This window comes from Pan troglodytes, chromosome 8, assembly GCF_028858775.2.
Source record: "Pan troglodytes isolate AG18354 chromosome 8, NHGRI_mPanTro3-v2.0_pri, whole genome shotgun sequence".
Taxonomy (NCBI): domain Eukaryota; kingdom Metazoa; phylum Chordata; class Mammalia; order Primates; family Hominidae; genus Pan; species Pan troglodytes.
The window spans coordinates 126,581,273-126,603,916 of NC_072406.2; the positions used below are offsets into that span (position 1 = coordinate 126,581,273).

Sequence of the window (22,644 nt, forward strand, 5' to 3'; positions counted from 1 at the left end):
CTTGGAATACATAATGTTGCTAGGTACCAAATTCTTAGCCCTTGAAATACCAAAGGCATGACAAATTTTGGGCATTTTTAAAAGAAAAAGGAAAATTCTCAAGAAGAGGCCTCTTTCCCTTTTCTAAATTAAACACCTTATCTGTATTTATTTTGAATTTTTTTTTTTTTGAGACAGAGTCTTGCTCTGTTGCCCAGGCTGTAGTGCAGTGGTGCAATCTCGGCTCATTGTAACCTCCGCCTCCCAGGTTCAAGCGATTCTCCTGCCTCAGCCTCCCAAGTAGCTGGGATTACAGACATGCGCCACCACATCCAGCTAGTTTTTGTGTTTTTAGTAGAGACGGGGTTTCATCATGTTGGCCAGGCTGATCTCAAACTCCTGACCTCAAGTGATCTGCGGCGCCTTGGCCTCCCAAAATGCTGGGATTACAGGCGTGAGCTACTGCACCTGGCCAATACCCTATTTAAATGATATAACTTTGAACCCAACCCTGGCAGGAAATAACTTATGGGGGCCCTAAGAGGCCATCTGTGCATAGTTCCTTACTTAAACAAAGTAATGTGTGACACACCAGATGAAATATCATATTTGGAAGATATCATTATTTTCATCATCATCGTTGTCATCATCTATCAACCCTGAATAAGATACTGTTTAAAAATAATAGGCCGGGCATGGGCATGATGGCTTATGCCTGAAATCCCAGCACTTTGGGAGGCTGAGGCGGGTGAATTACTTGAGGTCAGGAGTTTGAGACCAGCCTGGCCAACATGGTGAAACCCTGTCTCTTCTAAAAATACAGAAATTAGCCAGGTGTTGGTGGCAGGCATCTGTAATCCCAGCTACTCAGGAGGCTATGGCAGGAGAATTGCTTGAACCCGGGAGGTGGAGATTGCAGTGAGCCGAAATTGCACCACTGCACTCCAGCTAGGGCGACAAAGTGAGATTCTGTCTCAAAACAAAAAACAAAACTACTCTGTGTGTGTGTGTGTGTGTGTGTGTGTGTGTGCACGCGCGCATAATACAATAGTACATATATATATATCATACTCATAGCTATTTTGTCCCTTTAGGTCCTCAGATTGGGCCACCCTAAGTTGTTAGTGTTCTCATCTATTGTAGTGACACACTACTATATTTCTATCTATGTTTCTATTTCTATTTCTTGGCCTTCATTTTTACCTCCTTTCCTGTTAGCCTAGTAAGCCAATTTTTTAGACCTCAGGGGAGCATTCACTCACAGGACTCTCACTGTACTTAACACATTTAAATGCCCATCTCCACTTTCATTCTTCTTTTTGGCACGATGAGAGCCTGAGTGACTAATTCTAAGACAAGCGAATAGAGATGGGGGTGTGCAATTCTGCTGTGGGGACCTGTTGGAGCACTGCCTAGCTTTCTGGACTCAGAGTGCTTACATCCCCAAATATAAATGAACATCTTGAGGGAACCTTAAGATAAGTTGGCAGCATCCAGAATTTTGTGACAGTTTTAAGATTGCCGGTTCTTGTCTAAAGCATCAATAAGAGTTACGGTTTCCTTCAGCAAGTGTCAAATATATATTTACATCATGGCAACTCATATTTATAGCAAAAGAGGAAAGATTCCTTTCAAAGAAACTTAATATATGTAACCCTCCTGCTCAGAAATCCAATTTATACTTCATGGACACAGAATGTCATGTCTAGCAGTATTTCAAAGGGGAAGGAAGAGAAACTTAGCAGACACTTCACAAACGAAGCCCGAAACAAAGTGAAAATGGTTTTTCCAAATCTCTAGGCATAAGGTTGTCCAAATGGCCCAAAGATATACTAAGATAGAATGAGGCTACAAGGAAGTTTGGAGGACAAAAATAAAAATACACCCAACCAACAATGGATGTTATGGAAAATGAATGGGGAAGCCAGTGAAGGAGAGAAACAGTCTGTGCCGTGCATCTCAGCTTTACAACCATGCAGGCGTCCTCAGCTCAGTGAGCCCCAGGCCTGGGTCACATGCTGCAAAAACAAGGAACAGGAAGTGGACTTGGGCAATGGAAGGCTGGGCTTCTGGCTGCCAGAGTGGCAAAGGGCGCCCCCTGCCTCTGAGATGGACATCCTACCTTAGGTCAAGCTCCCAGCTCACATCCATTAAAAACAAAACAAAACAAACAAACAAACAAAAACTCCCTCAAGTTCCAAGACAAACTCCAAGATAAAAGTCAATGAAGGGCCACAGAAAACCCTGGAAGACATTGACTTATCTCAAAGATATCTTGGATGTGTTATCAATGGCCATAGGCTCCCCCCATTCGGAAATTTCTAAGTGCTGGAGAGGTCTTCCATGTAAATGGATGCATGTTTTTCAAAATAACTAAGACGTAATTCCTTGGAGAATCCACATTTAGCCAAATACACTAGGCTTTTAAAGCAATATCTTTAATGTACAAAATCTCCACCACATATCTTTTTTTTTTTTTTTTTACACTGCTCCCTGTGGAGCAGGACTGCCCAATAGGCAGTGTGCCCAAAGCAGCCAATGATTTATCTTTAAGGTTGGCAAAAAGCTCATATGATTGAAAAACTAAGTATATACTGTTATGTACATTACACTTTGCATCTGAAGCATAAAGACTATTTCATATGAACAAACTATAGGCACACGTCTAGTAAAAAGAAAAGGGGAGAGAGACTATTAGATGTTTTTAAGTTCAGGGTCACTAATTCCTTTTGGATAATGCTTTTTATCATTTAAATCCAGAACACCTGACGGTGTCAAACACTTCAAATGCAGACTGAAAACAGAAAAGAATGTATATCTACATTTTTAATAAAGCACCATTTAGGAACATAGGGGTGCTATAATTTTTATAACCATTTAATATTTCTATGGAAAAGTAAATATTTCTTAATTTTGTGATCTAAATGACTGAGGATCATTCTGGTCTAAGAGTCAATAAGAATGCAATTTTCCGGCTAAAAGGGATGAAAAATAAAAGTGTGCTTTAAAAATTATTTTCACACATATTTATACTGAAACGCATGGCCCTCATATGAAGGAGCGTTCCTGGGGAGGAGGGTACTTGGGTCTAGTCCAGCACTGCCACGTCCTAGTGGTGAGCCCCTGGACAGTTACTTAGCCAGGACCTCTGTACTTGGTCTCCTCACTGAGCCCATTTCCCAAGAATGCTGTGAAAAGTGAACAGAATGATGGCATCAAAAATGATTTCAGGTCAGGCGCGGTGGCTCACGCCTGTAATCCCAGCACTTTGGGAGCCCGAGGCGGCCAGATCACTTGAGGTCAAGGGTTCGAGACCAGCCTGGTCAACATGGTGAAACCCCGTCTCTACTAAAAATACAAAAATTAGCCGGGCGTGGTGGCGCACGCCTGTAATCCCAGCTACTCAGGAGGCCGAGGCAGAAGAATCGCTTGAAGCTGGGAGGCGGAGGCTGCAGTGAGCTGAGATTGTGCCACTGCATGCCAGCCTGGGCAACACAGTGAGACTCTGTCCCCAAAAAAACAAAAAAAAGCAATTTAAGAGCACCATGCTGACCAAGGTGGGTGTGCCCCACACCAAGACACTTCACCTCGTGATGTAGGAGTCTCATTGTTCTTGATTTAGAGAGGAGTCAAGTGACACTCAACAGGATAAATAAGCAACCCAAGGTGATACAGCTAGCAAGTGATGGAGATCATATCTGAACCCAGATTCCAATGCCCATGGGCTTTTCAACTCTCCACATGGCTACTCATGGACATGAAGCAGTATTAGTCATTGACCATTTATGGACACTTTGTGCTGTGTTATTTGGACAAACTGTGTAACTTTATAGGGCCTGTGACACTTTTCTTTCTACAAAAAGTATCTCTCTACAAGTTGAAACATATAATAGCCAAGTGAGGAAGTTTACATTTTAATGAATCAATATTGTATTTTTTCTTAAATATCAGAAATAACCAAAATCTTTGTTTTCTTTCTTTTGTTTTTTTTTTTTGAGACAGGGTTTTGCTCTGTCACCTAGGCTGGAGTGCAGTGGCTCGATCTCAGCTCACTGCAACCTCCACCTCCTGGGCTCAAGCAATCCTCCTGCTTCAGCCTCTGAGTAGCTGGGACTTCAGGCACGCACCACCATGCCCAGCTAATTTTTTTTTGTATTTTTGGTAGAGATGGGGTTTCGCCATGTTGCCCAAGCTGGTCTTGAACTCCTGGGCTCAAGCAATCTGCCCACCTCAGCAGAAATAACCAAAATCTTAATTTGGCTAATGGCTGTTATATTAAAGTCTCTTTAAAATACACAACTGAAGGGTTTTTTTTTTTTTTAAGAAAAAAAAAACAGCATAATTTCTTTATGATTTTATAAACATTCTCTAAAGTATAATCTTGACATTTTATAAATAAAAATTTTCCCCCAAAATACTAATTAGCACTTATAATTTAAAATAATCTGTCGGCTGAGCATGATAGCTCACGCCTGTAATCCCAGCACGTTAGGAGGTCAAGGCGGGTGGATCACTTGAAGTCAGGAGTTTGAGACCAGCCTGGCCAACATAGTGAAACCCAGTCTCTACCAGAAACACAAAAATTAGCTGGGTGCGGTGGTGCACACCTGTAATCCCAGCTACTCAGGAGGCTGAGGCATAAGAATCGCTTGAGCCTGGGAAGTGGAGGTTGCAGTGAGCCAAGTTTGCACCATTGTACTCCAGCCTGGGTGACAGAGCGAGACTCTGTGTCAAAAAAAATAAAAAATAAAAAAATAAAATAAAGTAAAATAATCTGTCAAGAGTTTTAGAGAGTGTTGCACCTATCAAAAAATTTGCTAATGGCAAATGGCACGTGTACCTTAACTCCAGGTATGTGTGTCTTTGATAAGCATGATTGCTTCAATAAGCAATATAATTTTCAAAACATAGAGAATGCTGAAATTAGCAAATTTATAAAATCACTGCATACTGATAAGTACAGTACATGTACTTTTTAGGATTCAGCCGCTCAACAACCAAGAGCACAAAGAAAAAGCTTCGGTAGACTGACAACGAAAATTCAGTAAACCAGAACAAGCTCCTCAATGGAAGCATCAGGGCCATGACACGTGGAGCAGCACATGGTTAAGAGTCCTTTAGGACTGTTTTAAGACCCGTGATAACATCTGTGCTTGCCTCCTCCTTCCTCCTTCAGCTATTATTATTGGTTTATTTGGTTCAAATCAAGTTCGCACCATTCTGGGAACTCCTACTTAATTTTAAATTATGACCCCTTTGTAGCCTCTTCAGGGTTCTCGGCTCCCCCAGTGTGGAGAGTCCCAACTGAGGACGGCTGCAGAAGCATTGCCGACAATGATGAAAAAGAAGGGATGGGGCAGAAATGTGAGGCAGGAACAGAAAACAGAAGGCAAAGCCTCTTTTCTGCATCATGTGGGAGTTAGGACAAATCAACAGATGACTGCTCTGAGAGTCGGCTCAAAGAGAAACATTGATGTTGCCATAGATCTTTTAATGCTGCCCAAACATGTTAATATGGTCATGGTTTATCACCGGTAAGACGTCTTTTGGATATCTGTTACTAAACACTGTCGTGTTTTGCTGAGACACGTTGCGTATTGAACCCAGGAAAATATTCCAATTATATATATTATATTTTGTTTCGATGCATCCAAAAACAAAATAATAATATATATATATATTTTCTTTTTTCAAAGTAGTGGATAATAAATCTTATGGTCTTAAACATACTTCCTGCTTCTTCATCTAGAGCCCTTAGAAGTGACATATTTCTCCCAATGAGAGATGCTATGCCCGTTCTAAGATAACTGTTGGGTATAGTCATGACACACGCAGGCATGCTGAGAGCTCAAAAGCTCGGCACTAACTCTTGGAGATACACCTTATTAGCCTTCCCAGGGTGCTAATAAATCTCCACTATGCAGGGTGCTGCCTGGAGAAACCTGCCTCCTTACCTTTGATATGGGGAATGAAGTGGTGTCGGAAAGGGGGGTTGGGGCGGGAGTCGCTGTGGGTGGGGCTGAGGCTGCTGGTGCGCAGGTACGACAACCTCTGCACACCAGGAGACAAAAGCTCTGTGCAGCGAGGAGTCAGGGGCAGGGCACAGTGGAAACAGAAAAGAAGAACAGAAATTAACACAGGAGCAGGGAAAGTGCCATCGTTCCAAGGGAAAACAAAATAAAGAATGTTAATCAGGAGGCTGAAAAGGGAGGAAGGAGAAAGGGTTAAGAGTGCACCTGCTAAGGCTGAGGCAAAGTGGGGGAGAGTTTGCAAAGAGGTTCAGGTGGGTACAGAGTCACTCTCTGAGAATAAATGGCTTTGGTGGGAAGAAATGGTCACCCGGATGGTCTCTGTTCAGCCAGTAGCAGGCACGTCATTTAGACTCAACAACAGCTGTTTTTAAAAAGCACCTGACAAAACAGAACCCTCTGAAATGCTTATAAAAAAAATGACATTGTATTTATATGTAAGGGTCAGGTTTTTTTTTTCTTAAGCAAACATCCCACTGTAAGTTTAATTTTATTTTGCCTACATAGAAGGAAAACCTGTTTGTGTTCCCTGTGTGGCAAAGAGGTCTATATGATCTCCAGAACTTCAGCAGGAGGACTGGAGGCTGGAAACTCAGTTATCTCAGGAAGAATGGACCATTCAAATTCAACCCAGACCGAGGGGGTTTTAAATCATCATCTGGCATCTAGAACTCGTGGAGTGGACACTTTGGGGTGTTCTATATGGATCACAAGTATGCTATCAGAATCCCTCCAGCTTCACTTTGGAAGGGCAGACTTCAAAATAATAACTCTAAAGCCTAACAAGTGGCATCGGGCATACATGTAATATATTGTGAAAGGAGAGAAGGAGAAGATTCTAAAGTCTATTGGCATCAGAACCATGATTGGAACAGATGGAAACTTTCTCAGTAAGGACATGAGCTTTTTGGAGAAGGAGTGTTGACTGACCACTCCCCTCACTGTTCAGGGGTCTTTGGAACAACAATGCCCCTATAACCCCACGCCACTCCGGCAACTCCATGGCTGGGGTCTCAGTGACCTCAGCATATGTACATGAGCAGGGTGGCAGCATAAAGGATTTCTTTTTTTTTTTTTTTTGAGATGGAGTCTCGCTCTGTCATCCAGGTCGGAGTGTAGTAGCGCGATCTCGGCTCACTGCAACCTTCGCCTCCCAGGTTCAAGCAATTCTCCTGTCTCAGCCTCCCAAGTAGCTGGGACTACAGGCGCATGCCACCACGCCCAGCTAATTTTTGTATTTTTAGTAGAGACAGGGTTTCACCATATTGGTCAGGCTGGTCTTGAACTCTTGACCTCAGGTGATCCACCTGCCTCAGCCTCCTAAAGTGCTGGGATTACAGGCATGAGCCACCAACGCCTGGCCCAGCATAAAGGATTTCTTATTACCCAAAAGGACAAAGGCTTAAATCGGGACTCACGTCCTGGGCATGAATAAAATGAATATAATAGCCCATGAAATAAAGGAAAAAAAATTCCTGAGAACTTTCATTTAATGTAATTCAATAAATAGCACAAACATTTATCAGCGTAGAGAAAATTATACATTATCAAAGAATCAAATAGTTTGAATTCTCTACGATCATTAAATCTAGGGTCTTAGAAGATTGCAGCTTTTTATCATCCTGTTAATTCTTTTGGTTTTATTTCTTGTACAATTTATTTTAAAAAAGGTAGCATATGGGTTTGCTCTCATCTATGCGTCCAGAAGCAAGAAGCTTAACATGAAGTCTTCACAGATGCGCACCATCACCATTAAGTTTTATTAGAGGCCAGAATCTTCCTTGTGAATCTATTTCTCAGGGAATCTTGGATCTGTACTGGGATCTCCATTCTTCTCCCACTACACACAGGAGACACCCACTGGTAGCTACAGAGACTAAATTCTCTGCAGATGAAGGTCCACTAAAATCTGCTACTTTGTGGCATTCTCTACGGTAGTGATGCCTAATAATTGTATATTTTCCAAGTCTGATTGAAAATCTTAGGGTTGGAAATGATTTTGTTTTCCAAGTCTGAGGGAAAATCTTAGGGTTGGAAATGATTTTATGTTTCCTAAGAATGACTGAAAATCTTAGGGTTGGAACGATCTTAAAAGTGATCAAGAACAGCCCTGAGTCCTCTTTCTAGAAAGTGCTTAACCAAGCATGCTTACTAACACCTAGATAAGGGAAACATAATCCAGCTGTTAAAAATGGCTAATACTGAATTTTAGATGATGTTGGTATGCCTAAAAAGCACATCAAAATATTTTCTTTGGGAGATCTCCATTTTAAGTCCCAAAGTGAAGAGATTTTTGTTAATCCTAAAAAAATTTTTTAAAAAACCCCTTGCTTCCAGTAGCTCGCTGTCAAAATATAATTATTTAATAAATCAAAATGAACACAGGCTTAGGATGACTGATGTTTCAAGAAAAGATAGAGCATAAAATATAGTTGGATACCAGTTTTCATTTTGCTCTGGGAGAGGGATGGAAATGTTTAGTCGTTGATTTTTCAATGTGCTATCAATAGTAGGGGAAAAAAATCACAGAAACACAGTTTGTTATATAGAGTGAATCCAGGAACAGTCACCCTTACCAGGTCTGTGGAAATGCTGGGGAGAGCGGGACGTGGTTGGAGTGTAGCTGTGGCGGCTGTACACAGGGGAGTTGATGGAGCCCTGGCTCGTGGACCGATGGATCATCCGATCCCGAACATCCTGGTACCCCTGGAAACAAAGTTCAACACATTCAGGCTATCACCATTCCTCAGTAGGAACCACGCTTCACAAACACTGCCAAGGAACCATCATGTCTACTTGTTTATATATATTTGATTAATATATGCACTTATTTTTATGTGCAAATTTTGCAGGTATTTTATATGCAAATAAGCATTCTGTGGCTAATATATTTTGTTCAAAATCTGCAGTACTTGGGCTTATTACAAAATTTTAAGAGCCAGGTGTGGTGGCTCACACCTGTGATCTCAGCACTTTGGGGGGCCAAGGTGGGAGGATGGCTTGAAGCCAGGAGTTCGAGAACAGCCTGGGCAACACAACGAGACCTTGTCTTTACAAAAAAAGCGTAAAAAATTAGCCAGGGATGATGGCACACGCCTGCAGTCCCAGCTACTCAGGAGTTCGAGGCTGCAGTAAACTATGATTGTGCCAGTGCACTCCAGCCTGGACGACAGAGGCAGACACTGTTTCTTTAAAAAAAAAAAATTTTAAGGATGAAAACATATAAACCTTAATAGAGATAGGGCTATGGGACAAGAGATAATAATTCCAATGACCATGCTGACATTGTACTTTTCCGTTTCATAAGTATGTTCACATACCTACCAGATCTGCATAACAACAAGAAAAGGTAGGTCACATACTATCACCTCCCTCCCCTACTAATGTAGAAACATGGTTCCAAGCTGGTAAGAGCCCTGTGTGTAGGCATGTAGTTGGTATGGGCAGAGCCTGCTTCGGAACCAGACTCCTGACTCTAATCTCTTCCTTCGTTCTGACCACCAACCAAACTGTACTGTCTACGACATTGATCTGGTGGCATTTTAAATAAATTCTCCTGAATAACAAGTTGATGGTTGCCATAAAGCCGGTATTTTACTTCTCACTTTGGGAAACATATCCCAAGAAAATAATTAAAAATGCCCTTTAAAAGGAGGAATAATTTATTCAAATACTTTCATAGTACTGCTATTCATAAAGGCAAAAATTTGCATTACATGTTCAACAAATTGGGGCACAATTAAGAAATTATGACATACGGGCCAGGCACAGTTGCTCATGCCTGTAATCTCAGCACTCTGGGAGGCCAAGGTGGGTGGATCACCTGAGGTCAGGCGTTTGCGACCAGCCTGCCCAACATGGTGAAACCCTGTCTCTACTAAACATACATAAATTAGCTGAGCATGGTGGTGTGCACCTGTAATCCCAGCTACTTGGGAGGCTGAGACAGGAGAATCGCTAGAACCCAAGAGGCAGAGATTGCAGTGAGCCAAGATCGTGCCACTACACCCCAGCCTGGGCAACAGAGTGAGACTCTGTCTCAAAAAAAAAAAAAGGAAATTATGACATGCGAATTCAATGGAATATCACAGCACCACTAAAATGTCACCTGTCTCCAAATCTAGAAAAGGATATATTAGGTAATAAGTACAAAAAACCACATGCACACAAACACAATATAAAACTGTCTAAAGAGTTGAAAGAGTACAAAGAATATTTTACATTTTAGGAATCTGTTGTCCTATGAAATTTCTACTAGCACAATAAAAGGAAAAAGTTTGAAAGAATGCATTAATAACGACTAAATGAACACCTCAGTAACCATAGCTTTGTGGAATTTGAGAGCAAATGGCAAGGGGAAACTTTGGCTTGATACTGGTTGTCTATAACTATAAATTAAATAAAACAACAACAAAACAAAAAGTCCCCAGATTATGTGCTTCAAGCTTGCACAGTTGGTCAATAGAAATTAATTCTTCATAAATTCAATGCAAATTATTAGAATATAGGTAGAAATTAATAATTCATAGCAGTCATAAACCATGAAAATATTATGGTATTTTTACTACTTTGAATTACAGAGATTCCCTAAAAGTAGTCCAGTTTCATAATATCCAGAAAGTTGCTTGGTTTTAGGATCCGATGATTGATTTCAGACTAAACAGAGTAACCTCCCATCAAGATGGCTCTGCTTATAGAATACGCCATGACGGCTGTTGGCCATTTCAGTATATTAGGGTTCAGAAAAATTAATTATAGATGCGGACAAAGAGCCCCACATTGGGACAAGTGACTTATGTTCCCGCAGACACTTTCCTTCCACTTAGAGGCACAGACACAGATTAAAGTGAGGCCATTTTTACTCCCTGGTCTCCAATTTAAGAGAAATTTACTGCTGTGTCTTACAGTCTCCTCTCTCACGGAGGTAATCCCCAAAGCCACCATAATCCCACACGCAGTTTTTCTGTTCTTTTGTATGTTATGTTCTTTTTCAAAAATCCCAGTCTAGGGAAGGGCCAAGCAATTCTCAAATTCCACCCATTAAAATGATAAAAAGAAATGGTACTTACTTCTGCTGATGGAGTAGGAGACAAAGTCCTCGGAGACTAGAAAAATAAAAGAGAATTTAAAGTCACAATGTTTGTTAACTCTTTGCCGTTTTTTTTTGTTTGTTTGTTTTTTTGAGATGGAGTCTCGCTCTGTCGCCCAGGCTGGAGTGCAGTGGCGCAATCTCGGCTTACTGCAATCTCCGCCTCCCAGGTTCAAGCGATTCTCCTGCCTCAGCCTCCCAAGTAGCTGGGACTACAGGCGTATGCCACCACCCCCAGCTACTTTTTTTATATTTTTAGTAGAGATGGGGTTTCACTGCGTTAGTCAGGATGGTCTCTATCTTCTGACCTCATGATCCGCCCCCCTTAGCCTCCCAAAGTTTTGGGATTACAGGCGTGAGCCACCGCGCCTGGCCTCTTTGCCAGTTTTAATTAGAGTTGTTTATCAGAGTCAGCTGCAAATATTAGCCAACATGTACCTGCCAGCATCCCTCCCCATCTCCCTGTCTTCTGATCAGGTACAAATGCATCTGCCATGGGGCTCAGACAGGTAGACTCTGACAAAGTTCCGGGGAGATTCTGGTGCACATCTCTGCCTAAGAACCATGAATAGGCCGGGCGCGGTGGCTCACGTCTGTAATCCCAGCACTTTGGGATGCCGAGGCGGGCGGACCACAAGGTCAGGAGATCGAGACCATCCTGGCTAACATGGTGAAACCCCGTCTCTACTAAAAACTACAAAAAATTAGCCAGGCGCGGTGGCGGGCGCCTGTAGTCCCAGCTACTTGGGAGGCTGAGGCAGGAGAATGGCGTGAACCCGGAAGGCGGAGCTTGCAGTGAGCCGAGATCACGCCACTGCACTCCAGCCTGGGAGACAGAGCGAGACTCTGTCTGAAAAAAAAAAAAAAAAAAAAGAACCATGACTAGATATGATTGTGATACATACTTAGGTGATTAAGCTAGACAAGTTGGAACCATTTCCCTTATATATTCAAACTACGCTCATTTTACTATGATGAGTTACAGCATGTACTGAAACATAGGATCTTGTTCACATGGTTGTTGACTAAATTACAACCACAGCAATCACCATAAAATAGTTTGATAACTAAAATAGGACTTTGGTGACCAGGCATGGGGCATCCTGCCTTGGCTGCATCGCCAATCTCACTATCATTCACCTCGCCAATCTCACTATCATTCACCTCTGGCTTCCATCCTCCTAGGCACACAGGCTTCCTTGGGGCCATCAACAGGCCAAGCTTTCTGTCACCTCAGGGCCTTTGCACTTGCTGTCTCTTCTGCTGCCAGTGCTTTTCACCCAGACACCTGCAGGGCTCATTCCCCATCTGCACTGATGTCTCCGCTCAAACCCACTGTCACACAGCATCTCCGTGACCATTCTATCGAGAGGAGCAACCCAGCCCCTGGTACGCTTTCTCTTTACTCTGCTTCATTTCTCCTCAAAGCCCTACCACTCTGTAAAATTATATTACATATCTCTTTCTTTACTGTCTGTCTCCCACATGATGCCACAAGCTCCATGAGGGCAAGGACTGTTTGTTTACAGTTACATATTCCCAGTGATGACAGCAGCTCCTGGGACACAGTAGTTGCTCAAGTATTTTCCAAATGAATGAAATGTTTACAATTAAAATGCAAAAAGCTTTCAAATAGAAATGAAATTCAAACAGAGCTATGGAGAACACAGCCAGGGGTGGACTTCTCAGTTTTAGAATTTGCCCTTTTCCCCACATTCTATAGTAAGTGGGCGGACTGTCTGTATTCTAAGCCTTCACAAGCTCCACGGTCTCCTCTGCAGCTACAGCCTGTCTCTAGGGGGTCTCAGCTGGGTGAAGGCTGGTCTCAAGGTCAGGGCCCAGGTCTGCACCTGCACTGACAGCAAGGCCCTGGAGGCACCAATGGCTGCACAGAACTAATCTGACTCTTGCAGTGTTTCTTAAATGGCAATATGTATAAAGGCCAGGTGCGGTGGCTCACACCTGTAATCCCAGCACCTTGTGAGGCCAAGGTGGGTGGATCACTTGAGGTCAGGAGTTCACGACCAGCCTGGCCAACATGGAGAAACCCCAACTCTACTGAAAATACAAAAATTAGCCCAGCATGGTGGCACATGCCCGTAGTCTCAGCTACTTGGGAAGCTGAGGCAGCAGAACTGCTTGAACCTGGGAGGCGGAGGTTGCAGTGAGCCAACATTGCACCACTACACTCCAGCTGGGTGACAGAGTGAGACTCCACCTCAAAAAAAAAAAAAAAAAAGGCAATATATATATGAGGTCTATAAAAGAAGTGTGTTAAACACTAATGGAATAAATAATAGAACAGCTTGTAAATTTCTCTCAGTTGCAAGATGCAAGTATTGGGAAAGAGTTCACTAATATATCTATTTCTGATCCCAGGGGCACCCTCTATGCATAGAGAAAACCATGGGACATAATTCCAGGTTATGACAGTAAGTGTGCTGATTACGAGAGTAGCCAGCATTTTTCTTAAGCACTTATTATGTGCCCAGTACTGTTCTAATGTAAATAGCTCACTTACTCTTTACAGAAAACTTCTAGCATAGGTATTCTTGTTCTCTATCTTGAGTTTGCAGATAAGGAGATTGAGGTATATAATTTCCCCAAAGTTATGTGGTTAGTCAGCATTGGTCTGGTTTTTCTTTTTTGTGTGTGTGTGTGTGGTGGTGGTTTTTGTTTTGTTTGCTTTGTTTTGTTTTTGAGACACGGTCTCACTCTATCACCCAGGCCAGAGTACAATGGCATGATCATGGCTCACTGCAGCCTCAACCTCCTGGGCTCAAGTGATCCTCCCATCTCAGCCTCCCAAGTTGCTGGGACTACAGGCGTGTGCCATCATTCCTGGCTAATTTTGTATTTTTTTTTTTTTTGTAGAGATGGAATTTTGGTATGTTGCCCAGGCTGGTCTCAAACTCTTGGTCTCAAGCAATCCACCCACCTTGGCCTTGGCCTCCTAAAGTGCTGGTATTACAGACATGAGTCACCATGTCTGGCAGAGTCTGGTTTTAAATGCAGAGATTTTCACCTCAAAGCCCAAACTCTTGAGTGCTTAATGTTTTACTGCCCTGATGGAGCTGCTGGGAAACGCACACAGACACGTACACTGCACACCATGAACCCCAAATCCTTAACACCATTAAAAACACTCACATCCCCTTGCTAGTATGGGTTAAACATTAGTAAATTCTCATCCACAGGGTCCAAGGCCAATCTCTATGCACTTTGTTCAGGAACTTCCCCTCGCCTCTTATGCCCTATGAAACTCTGTGGGGTTCAATGGCAACTGACAACCCGGGCCAATGCACCTGCGCTTGAGAGCGGCCGCAAGTGCAGCTACAGCTAAGTGACCACTAGGTGGCACTACATGAAAATGGATATCACTTCCTGCCACAGGGACCTTTTCCACGCAGAGCTATGCTCTGGAATAAAACCCAGATTAGAAAGTAAATAAATAAAAGGAACAATATATATAAAATGACAAATAAACATAAATATAATTATCAAATAATATTATACATCTGGAATTGAGAACAATTAAACAGAATCACATTTTCATGCCTTTTCTTCTCCAAGACCTCAAAGCACTGTGAGATGCTAGATTGTTTATATTCTGTTTTAACCTTTGTTGAACAGCTGATTTGTCAGCTATTTGTTAACATCTGTGTGGACTAAAATCAGTCTACAGATGATTCTAATTTAAAAAATAAAAGAGAAAAAAATGAGAGTGAGCCGATTGGCCAGGGGAAACGGACTTGGGTAGGAAGTGACCACAGAGAACCTTCAACCCTGAGATGGGACCGGGGAGGGGAGGACCCCAAGGGGCTGAGAGGCTCTGGTCCCGCAGCAGATGGGTCTGCAGGCCGAGTATTAACGAGCCCCAAGAGGACAGGTAGCAACAATGGTAGAAATTGCCACATGCTCAGTATTTCCCCCAACTCTGGCCTCTGATAATTGCTTTACGTAGATTAGCTTGCTTAATCCTCACTAACACCCTATGAGGTAGATTCTATCATCACCCTATCTGTTTTACAGATGAGGAAACTAGGACCATTTTTCTTATTTTTTTTAATATATATAGATGAGGTCTCAACTATGTTGTCCAGGGTGGTCTTCAACTCCTAGCCTGAAGCAATCCTCCGGCCCTCAGCCTCCCAAAATGTTGGGATTACAGGTATGAGCACTGTACCTGGCCCAGGAAACTAGGAGCAGAATGGCTGTCACATGGTCAAAGTCAAACAATCGGCATGTGGTGATCCCTGGGTTGAGACCAGGTAATTTGATTCCAGAATCCTGGCTCACACTCCCGTGCTAGACTGTTGCCCCATGCGCTCTACTTTATTTTTTCTTTCACATGCTAACTTTCTTAAGTTGCTGAAAACTGTAGCTACCAAAATTTAGGGGGTGTGTTCTCTCTCCTCATGATGCCATGAATATACTTAAAGCTTATCACTAGACTAAGACCCCCAGGAGACCCTCACTCCCTTATTTGCTCTGCCCAGCTCACACAATCCCCACCCCCTCCCCACCTCCCGACAGCTTCCATCCCAGCATGCTAATGCTTAGCCGGTCTTCACTGTTGCTTGATGTGCCATTGTTCTGTTCTCCCACTTCTCATGATGGGCTTCTGAATACCTCAAAGCACCTGGTCTAGAAATCTGCAAATACTAGGCAGACAAAAGACCACCTGATTTACCTGAACTCCAAATGGTAGTTATTACAAATGTGACAAAAGAGAAGGTAAATTGTTGTACAACTCACAACCAGTAGGAATGTATTACCTCTCCAAGGCTCTGTCTCTCCTGTTTGTCATCATAGCCCGAAGTGTAGAAAGGCTCATAGGTAATAAGATCTGGACGTTCAATGTCATAAATTGCCTTGACCTTGGGAATGGCTGCTAAATCCTTGTAATCCAGGATCTCATTGTCTACTTTTGCCTGGCAAAGTTAACCAGAAAGAACAATTACCTTGTAGTCTCACTGCTTTGGGAAACTGTAGTTGGCGCATTTCCTGTTGTTTAAAAAGTGAAGGCCTTAAAATAAACAAAAACCAAAACATCTTGCCTAACACAGTTCTACTCTTCAGAAGTTGCCCTTTATACCATATATTAATCATGTTTTTTTAAAAAAGTCACTGAACGCTTAGGAAAAAATCTGTGTAGAATTCATGAAATAGATAAATGTGCAAACCTTAAGGATAATTTTCTGAATTTATGATAGTAAAGGAAAAAGCTCAAACAGATGGTCCAATAATCCTCTCAGATGGCTAAAAACAAGAACTGCATAATTAATAAACTAAATATTTAAATATCTTTGTGGTAGAATTTAGGAACACTCAGTATCAGCTTCATAAAATATATATTTAATCCCCAAATATCTATATGCAATTTAGGTGCAAGAATTTTTTTTTTGAGACGGAGTCTTAGGTGCAAGAATTTTTTAAGTCCCGCAACATATTACTACATTTTACAGGTTGTCTGATCACTCTGTTGATGGTCACATATAAATGTAATTACCTAAAGGTAAAAGTGATTGAGGAGACTGTTCTACAAAAATGAAAATCAGGTCTCATAACAGAAACAGAAATCACTTTGAATTAGTTTTTGTTTTGGATTACCCATTCTGCTATTACAATCCACTAATTTACCTGTCCCAGAAATGTCACTTCCAGAAGTAGATACTTACATAGATAGTATGACCTGGTGAGCCAGGAATACTGGAGCCTGGTCTAGAATAAATACTTTCCGAGGATGCCCTGGTAGGCTGTAAAATAAACAGTGACTTGTAAGACTTCCGACCCTGGCTTCAGAATCTAGACTGTCCTGGGCCCTTAAGCTTTACTAAAAACTCAGCTAGTGAAAAAAAGAAACATTTATCACCTTTTTGAATAAGGTAAAATACAACCTAGAAGGAAAGGTAAATGCAAACTAGTTGTACGATCCAGTTTTGAAAAGGCATGGGGAGGCCTTTCTCTGGCCCTTCCTGCTCCTTGTCCCCTACGAGAATTTCTGGTTTACCTTTGAGCACACCTCAAAGCTTCCCGTTTCTCTCCCTCTCTACTGCCATAGTCCCAGCCCCAGTCACCACCTCCATTCATCCAGATTATTGCAATGGCCTCCCTGTGAGTTTTCTGCCTTCTCCCCTCCCTTCTTCAAATCAAATCCACCTGGCGGGCAATGGATACAGAGACCTTTTTTTTTTTTTTTTTTTTTGAGACGGAGTCTCACTCTGTCGCCCAGGCTGGAGTGCAGTGGTGCAATCTTGGCTCACTGCAAGCTCCGCCTCCCAGGTTCACACCTTTCTCCTGCCTCAGCCTCCCGAGTAGCTAGAACTACAGGCACCTGCCACCATGCCCGGCTAATTTTTTGTGTTTTTAGTAGAGACAGGGTTTCACCGTGTTAGCCAGGATGGTCTCGATCTCCTGACCTCGTGATCCGCCCGCCTCCGCCTCCCAAAGTGCTGGGATTACAGGCGTGAGCCACCGCACTCAGCCGAGAGACCTTTCAAGAACATAAATTGGATGGTCACTACTCTGCTTTTGTCTCCAGCATTGATATAGTTTGGCTGTGTCTCCACCCACGTTTCACCTTGAATTGTAATAATCCCCATGTGTCAAGGGTAGGTCCAGGTGGAGATAATTGAATCATGGGGCAGTTTCCCCCATACTATTCTTGTGATAGTGAATAAGTCTCACGAGACTGATGATTTTATAAGTGGGAGTTTCCCTGCACAAGCTCTCTTGCCTGCCACCACGTAAGACATGACTTTGCTTCTTATTTGCCTTCTGCCATGATTGTGAGGCCTCCCCAGCCATGTGGAACTGGAGTCCATTAAGCCACTTTCCTTTATAAATTACCCAGTCTTGGGTATATCTTTACTAGCGGCATGAGAACAGACCTAACAGAAGCATCCATTCAGAATAAAATCACAACAACCAGAGCCTCAGGATTCTATCCCTGCCTTCCCCTCCTACCTCGTCTCTCACCTGTCATCACTCACAGAACACAGCGCACAGAGCTGCCTCGGAGTTCTCATCCTCGCTTACTGCTCCCTCTGCCTGAAATGCCCTAGCTCCCAATTTTACTTGGATGATTTTCTTCCTTCAGTCTTGGCTTAAATATCACCTCCTCAGAGAGGACCTCCCTGATTCAATCCAGAGTTGGTTCCCCATGTTGTTTTCTCTCATAGTGTCATTCTTTTTTCCTTCATGAGTAAAATGTATAATTATATATTTATTGGTTTCCTTGCATCGTGTCTGTCTCCCTCATTAACTTTAGTCATGCTCTCTGCCCTCATAGAGTTTATTTTTTAACCACTGTCTATACCCAATGCTTTCCACAGGTACATAGAAGGCACAAATCCTAGTTGAGGGAATGAGCTAGAATTTATTATTTGTAAACAAATACTTAGTTTGCAGACACCTGACTTATGTTAATTACACGATTTGAGCCTAACTATATAGAGAGTCACTGAGGTAAGGCTGGTGGGTCGGCCTTTGGGAAGGATGAAAGAAACTGGACTTCACAGTATATACCTGAAGAACGTGGAGAGTGAGAGGTGGTTATGTGAGCAGGAAGGAAACCTATGAACTAGGATCAGCTGCCTCCTGCTTCTGTTTAACATATTCTGGAAAGCTCTGCAGAGAAAACTCAAGGCCCCATTTTGGAACACTTCCTCGCCTCTGTTGCAGCCATTTCCTAAAGAGAGTAACTTATAGTTCTACAATAGGAATAAGACCTTGCCTTCTCAGTACTGTTTCTATTGGTGTTTAATACCTTGAATGTGGGCACCACTGAGCCAAAGAAACTCCTTCAGACAAGGGTGTTGTCTCACTATGCTGTTCACAGTTGAAGCAATGAAGGCAAACATATCTGGCCAATTCAGGTCAGGCAGTGATTAGACTCATCGCTGGAAGACTGTGATCAGTCTTTTTCAGCCAATGCCCCTGGTATCTTTGAGATGCTAGGGTGGAAGTGGCTGGGAGAAATCACACCACACCCAGGTGGAGGTACACCAGGTGCATCATTTCTGGGCCTCCTCCCCAGGACCTGGCGTGCACAAGCGCTTTCCTGGTAGAGTTATACCAATCACAGGCATATCTCAATATGAGAAAATTCTACCTCTGAGTATGTTGAAAAAGGAAAGACTCACATAACACTATTCAAGAAATGTGCAGGCTGGGCGCAGTGGCTCACACCTGTAATCCCAGCACTTTGGGAGGCCGAGGCGGGTGGATCACCTGAGGTCATGAGTTTGAGACCAGCCTGGCCAACATGGTGAAACCCCATCTCTACTAAAAATACAATAAAATTAACTGGGTGTGGTGGCAGGCACCTGTAATCCCAGCTGCTTGGGAGGCTGAGGTAGGAGAATCGCTTGAACTTGGGAGGCGGAGGGTGCAGTGAGCCGAGATTGTGCTACTGCACTCCAGCCTGGGCAACAAGAGTGAAACTCTGCCTCAAAATAATAATAATAATAATAATAATAAAGTGCAATTTCTAGATCCATTTCCTAATCAAAATATAGAAGTGGCACAATCAAAATGTATTCCTCCTTTACAAGGAGATGCTACCCCCTGAAAAAGCTGAACCTGTATCCATCTCTGTGAGATAATTATTAACCACAGGTAGTCCTTCAGTTTCAAGTGGCCAGGATCTCACATTTTCCAAACTTAATGTCAAAATGAAACCTCTTAAGTAGCAACCCAAGAATATCGATGGCAACGAATGTCTACTGCCCACTTACTATGTGGAAGCCCTGTGCCAAGCACTTCCCAGGCTTAATCTCATGTAATCTTCTCGGTAACTCTAGGAGGTAGCTTCCATTATTATTTCTATTTTACAGATAAGGAAAAAGTATCAGTGCTCCAAGCCACACAGGTAGGAAAGGGAGGAAGAGTCAGGATTTGAACTCAGACACTCTAGGTCCACAGCCCAAGCATTTAAGCCCTGCACTAAAATTTTGCTGTATTGCAGGGCAAATGTGATCATTTATTTCCTATCAACATAACTATGGGACAAATGGGGTGAAACTAAAAGAGAAATATTGAGATCAAGTAGCAGAAAAGAATGCTTGCTAACTGAAAATATTTCTGTTGCGCTAGCTCTGTAAGAACACTGCAATAGCTCACTGGGTTGGGGTGGGGAGAGGGTGTGCGGCAGGAGCATCAGATGTCTTCGGTTACTGGGGTTGCTATGACAAAGGCCTGTTTTCATTAACAAGCATCCAGGACATTGTGTGAACAGCCAAAGTGTACACTGGGGCTTTGGGGTCACTCGTATGTTACTCATCCTTATTTTTGCCAAGTGTGGGGCAAGGATACTTTCAGCCTTTGCTGTAATGATGCACCTGGGGATGGCTCTGAATGGTTTTATTTGCTCTTGTACTGCATGTACTGGTAGAAACAGAGCTGAAGAACAACGCACGCACATGTAGGGAAGGGTCTTTAACAGCATCTTCCAGGGATGAAGAGCTTCGTGGGCAGTAGAGGCAGTTCTCTTGGCAGAACTAGCCTATTTCACTTCAGTTTCTCTCTCCCTTCCTTCTCTGAGACAGAGTCTCACTCTGTCGCCCAGCCTGGAGTGCAGTGGCATGATCTTGGCTTCACTGCAACCTCTGCCTCCCAGGTTCAAGCGATTCTAGTGCCTCAGCCTCCCAAGTAGCTGGGACTACGGGGACTTGCCACCACACCCAGCTAATTTTTGTATTTTTAGTAGAGATGGGGTTTCACCCCATTGGCCAGGATGGTCTTGAACTCCTGACCTCATGATTTGCCTGCCTCGGCCTCCCAAAGTGCTGGGATTACAGACGTGAGCCATAACGCCTGGCCTCTCCCTTCCTTCTTGACTGGATTAGAGGATCCTGTGAGTTATGCAGGCTTTCTTGGAAACATTTATCTTTTTTTATTTACACTATTAATACTATTGAGCTAAAGATTTTAAAAGTTATTCAACAATTTGAATTTTTTCAAGTCCCATTTGGTTTTTTCAAAGTTTTCAGATCCAAATTACCTCCAATTTGCATACACTTACCCCGAAGTTCTCTGATTCAGAAATAAATATTTTAGGTTTTAATAGGCAGTTTTCAAAGTCAGGTGAACTGGTCATGAAATTTGCTGATGTTCTGGCTTGTCTTAGAGCCATCCCTCTGCTACTCGCATCTTCAAACTTTAGTGTTGAGAAATGCCCTGATGTATCTTGGAGATATAGTTTGGCTCTGTGCCCCCACCCAAATCTCATCTTGATTTGTAATATCCATGTGTCCAGGGAGAGAGGTGATTGGATTATGGGGGTGGTTTTCCCCATGCTGTTCTCATGATAGTGAGAGAAGTCTCACGAGACCTGGTGGTTTTATAAATGGTAGTTTTTACTGCATTCACATGCTCTCTCTTTCCTGCCACCATATGAAGAAGGTCTTTGCTTCCCCTTTGCCTTCTGCCACGATTGTTAAGATTCCTGAGGCCTTCCCAGCCATGCAGAACTGTGGGTCAATTAAACCTCTTTTCTTTATAAATTACCCCGTCTTGGGCAGTTCTTTATAGCAGTGTGAAAATGGACTAATACACTTGGAGATTTGGAAACTGCTTTTTCTTTCACTGAATTTACCACTGTTTGTTTTTGCTTCATTCTGACCTCCTAAGTTTATGGTAAAATTTACTTCCATGGGCATCTTGTTTTGCGGGTTGAGTTGCATTCTTGCTTGCTTATTTTCTTACAATGGCCCAATTCTGTTTACCTGTCTATATTGAAATAATGAGATAAAACACATCTATGTATTTTATGTAAGACAGTGTAATACAGTGGACTTAAAAGGCTGACTTTGGTGCCAAATAACAGTTCAAACCTGGGCTCTACTAGTTGTTTGATGTTACATGAGTTTTTCTTTTTTCTTTTCCGTTCTCTTTTTCTTTTAACTTCCTTGAGCTTCAGCTTCTTCACGTACAGAACGCAGCAAGGTGTACCAGCATAACTATGTCACAGGGTTAAATGAGAGAATGCATATAAAGCTCCAAGCACCTTACTGGGCACATGGCAAGTAGTCAACATTTTCTAGACACTTGGGATTAGACTAGGTTTCTCAGGCAGTTAATCTCAAATAATGCCTCTGTTTTGCTCTTCATGAATATTCCTTTCATACGTGAGCTACATAGAACTGGGCTTCCCCAGCGTTCTCTACAGCTACCGCACTTGGACTCCTTCCCATCAGAACTCAGATATGTGAAGCAATTCATCACAGTATATGGGGCAGCAGTCCCGCCAGGAGCTGACAGATAGCCTTCCCCTCCTTGAGAACTCTGTGAAGTGATTCCAAATGCTCTTGGAGACAGTGACTGTGTCTCCACTTTGGTAATTAATGCCCTTCCCATGCCGATGACGATGACCTTGCACAGTCTGTCTTATCTGCCAGGACAGTTCCTGGTTTGTTGCCTACTGAACTGTGCTCAAGGCTTAAGTGACACACATGGATTGCCTGCTTTTTGCCACAGTCCCTAGTGTCTCTCAGAGTGTATTTGCTCAACTGCGGGAGGTTAGAGGTCTCTCCCTTATGAAGG

General features: G+C 42.8%; 1 protein-coding gene across 30 annotated transcripts in view; it reads right to left on the reverse strand.

Moving 5' to 3' along the window:
• Positions 1 to 22,644, reverse strand: part of ABLIM1 (actin binding LIM protein 1) — a 336,688-nt gene that overhangs the window by 25,949 nt on the left and 288,095 nt on the right. For 25 of the 30 annotated variants that reach the window (XM_016919407.4, XM_016919406.4, XM_016919409.4 and 22 more), the window contains 4 exons: positions 16,779 to 16,856; positions 15,876 to 16,031; positions 11,078 to 11,113; positions 8,585 to 8,714 (listed from right to left, as the gene is read on the reverse strand). In XM_016919407.4, the coding sequence (XP_016774896.1) occupies positions 8,585 to 8,714; positions 11,078 to 11,113; positions 15,876 to 16,031; positions 16,779 to 16,856 (400 nt within the window). Of the gene's footprint in view, positions 1 to 5,933; positions 6,054 to 8,584; positions 8,715 to 11,077; positions 11,114 to 15,875; positions 16,032 to 16,778; positions 16,857 to 22,644 lie in introns of all 30 variants that reach the window. The other 5 variants (XM_063782151.1, XM_063782147.1, XM_063782148.1 and 2 more) reach the window with 2 other exon arrangements.